This window comes from Brassica oleracea, chromosome C4, assembly GCF_000695525.1.
Source record: "Brassica oleracea var. oleracea cultivar TO1000 chromosome C4, BOL, whole genome shotgun sequence".
Classification (NCBI taxonomy): domain Eukaryota; kingdom Viridiplantae; phylum Streptophyta; class Magnoliopsida; order Brassicales; family Brassicaceae; genus Brassica; species Brassica oleracea.
Genome location: NC_027751.1, coordinates 18,116,797 through 18,126,973, shown reverse-complemented (window position 1 = coordinate 18,126,973; position 10,177 = coordinate 18,116,797). Strand labels below are relative to the sequence as shown.

The following is a 10,177-nucleotide window of genomic DNA, read 5'->3' as shown; positions in this document are numbered from 1 at the left end:
CAAATCTCGGCATCTGAAACCATATTATCAATCAATTCATGATTTAGGATGCAACCAATTCAAAATAATCAGTGCATATGATTTCATAAGTCTCTCGACCAAAACACTTTACTACTCGATCATGGTGCGAAACAAGTCGAGAATGCTAGGTCTATATGTGATGCTTAGGCCACACAGCCATGTAATGTGATACAACGATCCTAGAGATCGGTTCATGAGATATGCAAGAAAGGTCACACGACCATTCAGATATGGTGTCTCTCTAGGCCACACGGCCAAGCTATGATGCATTAAGCCACACGACTTTCAATCACATGATGCAAACAATGTGATCTATCAAGGGCACAAGGCCGCGAGTATGAACAATGCAACGGAATGGTTAGGCCACACGGCCGTTCGGTATGGTTCATAGCAAAATCACACGGCCACAACAGAATATAATGCAAACAAGGATAATCAATTTAGATGTATTCAATCTTATCATTCAGTTGCATATCAATTAGGGTTTTACCAATTTCAAGGCTGGTAATATGCGGCTAGGATTTAGAGTTTCAGAATCAAATAATCTAGCAACCTAACTCTCATGCAATATGTAATCAATTCTAAACCTCAAATCAATCATTCAAATTTTAAGCAATATGAGATTTACGGTTTCAACACCTTTAGGAATTTAAAACGAGATTTAGGGTTTTAAACATTTAAGTGGCCGATTTTATCAACATGAGGTTAAGGGTTCAAGGCCTTAAGATTTTAGTTTCGAGATTCAATCAATATATTAATCTTAAAACTCAGATCATCAATCATTCAATCAAGCAAGAACAATTTAAAATCGATTTCAAGCTTTAGGGTTTTAGGGTTTTCGATTCCAAGATTTAGGGTTTTCATAATTCAGATCATAACAATCAATAAAACAATCAATCATGTTCTAGGGAATCGATTTCAATTTAGTGATTATGAGATGATCAGTTTTAGGTTATACCAATTTTTAGGGTTTATCAAGAACATTGGATTTCCATAATAATGGATTAGGGTGGTTTGATTATTATGTTCTTAGCTTAATCGGTATACCTTTGTTTGTAGGGTTGAAACCGGACCACCAAAGAGAACGGATGAACCTCGAGCTGCACACAGACAGACGCGAGCTGGCTGTCATCGGATGCGAGCTGAACGGGACGGGACGTGTCTGCTTCCTATCGAGTTCGCGAGCTGCTTCCTATCGGGTTTGCAAGCGGCTGATCGGGATTGCGAGCTGGTTGATCGGGAACACGAGCTGGATGTGATGCGTACGGAAGCTGAGGTCGTCTAGGATCCGGAACACCTTAGGGATGGAGCTGATCGGTTGCTGACGAGCTGGAACGCGAGCTAGGACAAATTAGGGTTCGTCGGGATTAGGTTAAAGTCGCCGGCTAGGTTAGGTTTAAGGGATTGGCGATTTTAGCTTAGATTGCAGAGAACAATCGTGCTGATAACGTGTTGTAATTAGAAGATTGAAGACTGAATAGTTCTGTGTTTTATTAATCATAACATTGGTTCCTTTATATAAGGATTACAAGTCATAGAAAAATGAAAGTATCCAAAAACCTAAACCAACTACAATTAGAAAAACTACTAATACATAATAATGGAAAGATAACAATTACAAAGAAAAGGAAATATAGTTTCCTTTTCTCCAAAGCATAAGCCGCCTCTCTCTTTATCTCCTAAGGTCACGGCTGCCTCTCTCTCTCTCTCTAGGGTTGGGCCATCTCTCTCTCTAAGTGTATGGACCGGTTATGGACCAGGCCAGTTATGGACATCCATCAATTGATTTATAACACTAATATAATTTTTTTTCTTATCTTTTATTATTTAAAAAATAATATGTAACCTTTAATTTTTTTTCTTCATTCTTTTAATAAGTTATTGTTTTAATAATTTAAATATATAATTTATGAAATTTATTTCTTTAGTTTTAATAGTTAATATAAAATGACATATTTTTATCTTAAATAACTAAATTTAATTTAAAAATAATATTTTTTTTGTAAATACCAACTAAAATAGACTGAAAAAACCGTCTATAGTGAAGTAGACTTTATTGTAAGTCTACTAAACCCTAAACCACAAATCCAAACACTAAATGTTTGCTTGATAATCAAAAAAATCTTAATTATTGTTTAAAATATCCAAATATACAAAATATAAACTACTAATCATTAATATATAAATTTAAGTAAGAAAACAAAAAAATCTCAATCTAAAATCTAACCCTTAGAAATCTAATGAGACATAACATGTTAGAACCTTTTGTAGTTTTGTTACTAAACCATGAACATTGTCTAACACATAGTTACCAAATCAGTGTATATTCTTCTAAATTGTTCAATTATATAAAATTCTAATTTATTTACTTCATATTAACCCATTTATTGATGATTAATTAAAAATATCACAACAATTATTTTTATACATTTTCAAAATAAAATTATTAGATCAAATTATGATATAGACTACTGAATAAGTCTACACAGTAGACTTCTTTGGAGGTCTACATATGTGTAGACTTCTTTCTATTACGTGTAGACTTACGAAGGACAGAAGCGTAAAATACATTTCTGTTTTTTTGTTTGGTCATAAAGGTTAAATAATATTTTTACCACCCTTTTAGGTTGATTTTGCATTTGACTGAAAGTGGGGTACACTTTTAGGTTTAAAATGTCCTATCATAAACCAAGGTTCAGTTCTTGTTGTTGAGATATGCGTAAGACGTTCCCAAATTTGGTCTCTTCGTTCTAACACAGGGTCCCCATAAAAAACGTCAGAAAGACTTTTATTCTATCAATGACTGCCTTAATGTCAATCATTATGTTATCCGAAAATAAAACATTAACTTGAAATTCATCCATAGAAAAAGAGCTAAACCTACGCAGAGACCAAGTGGCTCAACGATAAACAAATGATCATATTCTACGTCGGCGTGAATGTTTTGCAACAACAGTCTCCTATTCTTCGTTTCAGAAAGGAACACAAGTCATGGGTGATACTTCTGACACATCTCCGTAAGGTGTCGAACTGTGAGGTCGTTCCCTATCATTCGACAGATCCAACTGTTTATCTTCATAGATGATGTCTGGAAGTATTTTTGGACACCTTCAAACCATTACTCCTGCGTATACTGCCTTTCAGATTCCTTATCGGACCAAAATGTAGTCTTCTTGAGTGAATTGCATCTATAGAAGAAGAATTCCGCCTTCTTACTCTGTAAACCCAACGGGATTCCAGACTGTCCTACACTCTATAAGAAGATGAAGTTTTTGATTTTTCTATCATTACCATATCAGCCTTCTCGAGATTTGCCTCTGCCTCCTTTATGACACCAGCTTCCATATCCATTAGCTCTTCCCCAAGCAAATCATCCTCAGCCACCATCGATGTGTCATCAGCTCCAACCTCTATGTTACTTGTGTCATTGATCTCCATGTCATTTAAGGCACCTATGATCTGAGCATCTACCGGTAACATTTTCTCCTTAGGAGAGGAAGTTAACGAGCGAGCTAGTCCTCTATCACGTTTCGTAACATTATCATCTTGACCATACTGAGTTGGTGTTACTGTCTTGCTTGCTTCTTTCTTTCCACTACTTTGATGCACAACCTTCTCAGTAATGTCAGTCGAAGGATCGCTAGATGAACGATGAGCATAAGACTCAACACGATCTTGTTTTGGACGATGAGCATAAGACTCACGGTGTCCATCATTATCAATCTCATGTATCCCCATTTTCTCCTTGATCCTCTATGTCTGTGATTCTTTCTTCTCATATGGAGCATATCGAGAGCTATGGCGTGAGGCATCGTTTTGATCTTCCTATCATTACCACTTATCTTCCTTCCGAACTTATCATTGAACGTCTAATAGCCACCTTGTTTCCCCTCAACCCTACAGTTCGGAGTGTCATTACAATGATGAGCAGCCATAGCATCCTTCATGAAACCATCCTCGTACCTCCCTTTCCTTGACAGTGAGGTATTGTGATGACTGATCTCGTCATGATAGTAACGACCATATCGATCATGTTTATCATATAGCTTCGGATCTCAAAGCGAAAACTACGAGACACATCAGTTAGTGGGAGTTGGACCCGTGCAAAGACACCAGTATGGTCTCCTTGTTTTTTCAATACAGTTTCATTCTTTGGACAATAAGCCTTCTCGTGTGTTACCATCCCACATGTTGAGCAAAGAGCTTATCATAATGGATTTGGATCGAACCTTCCTCTCCCTCCGGTGATGCAATCTTCCTATTGAACATAAGAGGCTTCCTATTGTTCACATCTATCAACATGCGGCCTGCCGAAAGCGCAACTGTATCGATATGACCCAGCATACTACCAATGTTCCTAAGGTTGTTAATCGTCCACAAATGTAATCGTATGCCTGTAATCTCAACCCAGACCTGGATGACCCAAAGATAGTCATCATGAACAACAGGCTCCCATCATACAAGCACAAACATGCAAAAATTATAATGGAAAGGCCCTTGGCAAAGAACGGATTGGAGATCCTCTTCATTAGCAAAGTTGAGAAAAAATCTCCCATTACCAAGATCATTGGATGTTATCCGATCCTGTATTTCCCACTAGGCCGGCATGGTCTGGATCAGCTCCTCCACGTTTTGTTTCCTAGGAGAGTCGTAGTTGAATGGGTTTATCCTCGTAAAAGATCCCTTTCCCTTTCACGTCCGCCATATGAGCTGTGCGTGATCGATTCATCGTCAGAGGAAACAGATGACTGAACGTTTAGAGAACGTATGATGAAAACCGTTGCCGTAAGAGCCACGCTAGAGATGATTGAGAGAACAAACGTAAGAGCAAACTCCTGGTAATCTCACCCCAAAGATATTGATTGTCTTTTAAGATTTACTTAAATATATTTATATACATGTATAACCGCGCATACATCGTACACCTGTGATATTTGAAACCAGTTTGACAAAAAAAAAACAAAGAACCAATACTACTGTCCTTTAAAAAAGAAAAAAAAAACAAGATGGAGGCCACCCCCTTGTTATTCTATCCTCTAATCTACGTTTTCTTAAACCAAAATCATCATTATCATCATCATAATCACATAAACGGTGGAGGAGGCAGTTTCCAGAAATTCCATGTGTTAAAGTCCTCCTGTTTGTAAAGGTTCATCAAAAATAAGCAAGCAAAACATCTGGAAAAAAAACAAACTAAACTCAGAAATGTTGATTATACCGGTTCAGAAGAGGTTGTTGTAGCTGGGAACATTCCATTGACAAGAGCATGAAGATTTGTGTATGACCTTGTATCCACCCTACGATTCACAGCTACTTCTCCCTGCAATTCTCACAGGTCACAAGTTTGCCATCCTTTCAGAAAATGTTGCTAAGTCATCATGTTTTTGCTAAGGCATTTTCCCATTTTAAGATTTGAGTACCTTTGGGTTAATAGTGAAGATCTTTCCCCGGGGGATCCCGACTTTAAGGTAGCTTATCTCATCCGTGTCTCTGTTTCCAAAACCAGCATAGAACGGGTTGTGTTCGGGAGGAAACAAAGCTCGTATTTCCTGTGAAAGATTTAAGAGAAAAAAAAAAAAAACAGAGTTTTGTAAACATGATTTATAGGACATTATTAAGAGTTTCAAGAAATAGAAAACTAACCTCCAAGCAAGAAATCTTGAATTCATGAGGTGCTCTTCTAATAACTGTCGAGAAAGAAGCAAATCATTCAAGATCAACAAATCAAATTTTGAAACAGCTTTACTACCTTCCCGAAACAGCGAAGGAAAGAGGCCATCGGGAGAAATAACAACAGGCCCATCCGGCAATGCTTTCCCGTCCTGTTGGTTTACTTAAGCTAGAGATTAACATAGTAGGCTAGATGTTCCATTTTATAAAAATTTGGAATGCTTTGTCTAATCACCTGCTTGAGATTAACTAGAAACTGTCTTGTGACTGAGGCCTGAGAAATCGCGCGTGCACTTAAAAACATCAGCTGATATCCGTTTTCCTGTTAAGGCAGAGAAAATGAATCTTTTGCTTTTTGTCAATTTCAGTTCTAAAGATAAGAAGCAGTAAAGCATATATTAACAGACCTTAACAGCCGAAAATAAATGTGTAACACCGGTTTGTGACCAATCTATTCCAACCAAAGGCATGAACTGGCCTAAGACATCCGATCTGTGACAGAGCATAAAGAAAATCAGAAAAAGGTGCAGGATTTGGCTGAATATATGCAAAACATAATACGAAACCAAAGTTGCTCTCTACCTTGTGATGGTACCATCTACATCTGAAACAACTATCCGAGCATCCCATTTCCATAAGTAGATCCTCGCGTCTACCTGTTGAATTAATGAGTTTGTGAACACCAACGAAGAACTCTTTGACGGTTATATGACAAACATGTCGTAGCAAAAAAAAAAAGGATAAAATGACCTGTTGTGTACCCACAATATTGGTGGAGAACGTGAAAGTCACTGTATTCATTCCTTCTTTCAGATTCAGCGAAGCCAATTGCTCAGAAGTTGGAGTTAGTGCCCTGACTGTCTTCTTCACTGGTCTTGGCGGCGACTTCTCTTGTTTCTCCTCAAATTCAGCAGAAGCTTCGCAGCTATCATTCCTTGATCGCCGTTGAGAGAAAGGCCAAAGGTTCCAGCTTCCACCGCTCGGAGCTAATACAGCATCAGGTTTCTCATTTCGGTCAACAGCTATCATGCCTTTTGGCTCAAATACTTGGGCAGTCCCGAATGAAACCGCTCCTAAGATAATAGGAGCTGCTGCATCCCATGGAAAATAGCATCCACCAATCTTCACTATAAGCATATCATTCTCCAAGACTGATGGTCCCAAAGAAGCAAATTTTTCCATATCTAATTTTTCTGAATTGAAGGCCTGAGAAGCCGCTTCTGCTCCCATTCCTTCGCGTAATAAATGCTTGCAGAGAGAGAGCTCGACTGAGAATGGATATAGCAAAGTTAGACTATACTATTTGGGGAGGGAGTGAAAAAAAATAAAGGCAATTAAGTTATATTTCCTTACCCACATCAGGATTAGTGAGAACATGTTTGAATGCCTTTAAGCTTGGGCTACACTCAGCATCTAAACCCCTCGAGCTCGGCTTCAAAGTATTGGAACTTGGATCAAATGACTGGCTCATGGGCTGACAAGGACCGGCATCGATATCATTGTTGTTGTGAAGCCGCATAATCGGTAATGATTCTGCCAACCGCTCCATCTCTTCTCCAGAGATATCCATTTTTCTCTCTATGTCAATGGGCTCTGACAAGACCTTTGCGTCCTCCACGCCGTTTTCAGGAATAATTTCATTATCATCACAAATCTCTTTCCCCTCAACTTTTACTGTATGAAGAAAACTTGACTCTTCAGAACTAGTCTCAGAAGATTTGCAATGGCCAAGATCGCTGAAGGAAAACTGTTCCTCTTCAACCTCCGGCTGCTGAACTCTTGCTCCATTTGTTGACTGAGTCGTCATTTCAAAATCATCGTCCAAGGACATTTTGTTTTCATCTTGAACTAGAGAGCCAGCGCTGCTCCCTTCTTGAGAAGTGCGTGTATGCGCTTGGTATGCTAAACCCTCCACAGATTCAGGAACACCTAACATTTCTTGCTTCGAATTCAAATCGCACCCTGTAACAGAATCCTAGTGGAGATACAAGACATCAGTCATATACGTTACTAATCTACCAATGGAAGGATTCAGTCAAATGACTAACCTGCGCAAGTGGCGGCCCGGTTGGTTCGACACAGATATCTACTTTCCCACTCCCTTGACTAGTAACAGAGAACACAGTAGTCGAACACGAACACGAACCATTATCAACAAGAAGAAGTGAATAATCTTCTTCCGCATTGTTGCTTTCACGAAAATCCTGCTCTTTCTCATCGAGATACTGCAATGTAGGAGAGGCAACAAGCGGAGTTTCCAATATCGAATCGCTATCTACTAAGCTAGACTTTGAAGCTTTGCCTTTAACGCACTTGCGCGTATCGATATTTGTGGACCACTTAACATCCAACAGATCAGCAGCAATCTCAGCTCGCTCCATGGAGGTGACACCATCATCATCATCATCTACCTTAACCGATCTACCACCAAACACAAACCCTAGAATCCCAGGCTTCCCAACAATCTTCCCATTACCACCAACAACACGAGGACTAGCGGAATCATAGTTACAGCTCTTAGACTTCAACGGTATCTTAATCTTCTTATCAACACCATCACTACTACTCTTTCTCCTACTAGTCTCGGCTTCATCGCCGGAAGACAAAGTGTACACTTTGCCACTCTCGGCTTCTCCGATCACATCTTCAACTTCTCTCAGGAAGTAAGCTTGCCCTGTGTGAGCCAGATACATAGTGAACCCTGAATCAACACCATTGACCTCGATCTTGATCAGGTTCCGCCTGTTCTTCAAAACCCCTTGAAACTTGCCGAATCTGACGTACCAAGGTGACGATTTGAATGTGCCGTCCGGTTGCTCCACCACGATAATGTCGATGGCGCCACCGAATGGGTGAAACGGACCAGACACCGTGCCTACGCCTCGGTAGATGTAGCTCCCGATCCTACCCACTGCGTTCATTTTTTTTTTTTTTTTTTTTTTTTTTTTTTTTTTTTTTTTTTTTTTTTTTTTTTTTTTTTTTTTTTTTTTTTTTTTTTTTTTTTTTTTTTTTTTTTTTTTTTTTTTTTTTTTTTTTTTTTTTTTTTTTTTTTTTTTTTTTTTTTTTTTTTTTTTTTTTTTTTTTTTTTTTTTTTTTTTTTTTTTTTTTTTTTTTTTTTTTTTTTTTTTTTTTTTTTTTTTTTTTTTTTTTTTTTTTTTTTTTTTTTTTTTTTTTTTTTTTTTTTTTTTTTTTTTTTTTTTTTTTTTTTTTTTTTTTTTTTTTTTTTTTATGGAGAAAAGTCAAATCGATTTTTAGAAGATCGCGAATGATCGTGAAAACCCCAGTTCACCGGACTTGATTGGATCATTCAGATCGATCAATCATGTTGAAGAAGAAGAAAGGAAAAGATAAATCATATCTTGAAAACCACAGAACCGAAAGTGAGAAAATTGTTAAGGAGAGAAGAAGGGTATATTCCGTAAGAATGATCCAAAGGACTAAGGAGACAGAGATCAAAAGCATCATTAATTATTGCCGCCGGGCTTTTTTTTTTTTTTTTTTTTTTTTTTTTTGCTTCGGTGGGGTTTCGTTTCGTACTCTTCCCAACTTTTCTGTTTTTTTTTCAGTTTCGCTTATTAGTTTGGTCTATTTTATTACTATTCAATAAATAGATTAAAATCATTAATTTTCCCCCCAACTTCGAGATTATACATGTCAATTAGAGAAATGTTCTCCAGAACCCGCAGTTATATCTAGTTTTATCTTGACACACGTAACAGCGGTTAAATCTTATCTCTAACGGCCCACTTATAACCAACTTTTTGTTGAATTTGGCTACACAGAGCAATATGTCGTTTCCGATATTTCCACTTCATCCTCTTCGTTTCAAATCCCTGCAATCTTCCGTTTCTGAGTAGTAATCACGAGCCACTCTTAATCATTCATTACTGATGCTATCCTTCCACCTCCCTTTCATTCTATATAAATCCATTCGTAAGGCTTTCACAGAACCATATTCTACAACCTCTATTCAACAGAATCAATCGATGGCAATGAAATCCTCGGATAAGTCTCATGTTGCATTGTATTTCAAAGAGATCTCACAATGGCCATTGGAGCTGCTCATCATTGACGAACAGGTATTAGTGTTTTCCTCAGCAGTTTCCTTCCTGCAGATTCTGAGGCAACCTTTCTGAAAACTTACTGATTTCTTTTTTTCCAACAAGCACTGTGATGCAAGATACCAGCCTCAACTCAAAGCAGATCCAATAAAAGGTCTTTTGTTGCTCAAGAAAAACCTTTTGTTCTTTCTAACACAGGCTCAGTCACCAGAGGAAATTCCAGAGCTATTAATGTGTTGTATCAAGCTGAACAAGTGATGAGTATCTAGATATTATCCACGACAGAGATAACACAAAGAAATGGTAATTTTCTGAATAAATTTACTGCAAAACGATGATCTTTAGATTATTTCAAGATCGGAATTAGGACGCTATTTTCTCTAACCTTCCCCAACATGACCAATTTTCTTATTTTTAGCTAGCCC

General features: G+C 37.8%; 1 protein-coding gene across 4 annotated transcripts; it reads right to left on the bottom strand.

The window, feature by feature from the left end:
* Window positions 1–4,864: 4,864 nt before the first annotated feature.
* Window positions 4,865–9,137, bottom strand: LOC106342722 (phosphatidate phosphatase PAH2). Of its 4 annotated transcripts, none has more exons than XM_013781737.1 (12): window positions 8,922–9,137; window positions 7,740–8,631; window positions 7,045–7,666; window positions 6,457–6,959; window positions 6,274–6,347; window positions 6,099–6,183; window positions 5,927–6,013; window positions 5,771–5,843; window positions 5,665–5,708; window positions 5,442–5,570; window positions 5,240–5,341; window positions 4,878–5,158 (listed from the first exon to the last, which is right to left on the bottom strand). In XM_013781737.1, exons 1-12 carry the CDS (start codon window positions 8,996–8,998, stop codon window positions 5,105–5,107), a joined length of 2,742 nt encoding a protein of 913 aa, XP_013637191.1. In that variant the 5' UTR covers window positions 8,999–9,137; the 3' UTR covers window positions 4,878–5,104. The 4 variants fall into 4 exon arrangements, 3 of the variants coding, with proteins under 3 accessions (XP_013637191.1, XP_013637192.1, XP_013637193.1); XM_013781738.1 differs by having other exon boundaries at window positions 6,442–6,959; window positions 7,740–8,630; window positions 8,922–9,136; XR_001269861.1 differs by having other exon boundaries at window positions 4,865–5,158; window positions 5,665–5,843; window positions 6,442–6,959.
* Window positions 9,138–10,177: the final 1,040 nt, after the last annotated feature.

Excerpts from the sequence above, each read along its gene's own strand:
- LOC106342722 (XM_013781737.1), bottom strand. The coding sequence starts at position 8,998 with ATGATCCAATCAAGTCCGGTGAACTGGGGTTTTCACGATCATTCGCGA. Across the intron at positions 6,960-7,044 it reads TCTCACTAATCCTGATGTGG|TCGAGCTCTCTCTCTGCAAG; the intron begins GTAAGGAAATAT and ends ATCCATTCTCAG. Across the intron at positions 6,348-6,456 it reads TCACGTTCTCCACCAATATT|GTAGACGCGAGGATCTACTT; the intron begins GTGGGTACACAA and ends TTAATTCAACAG.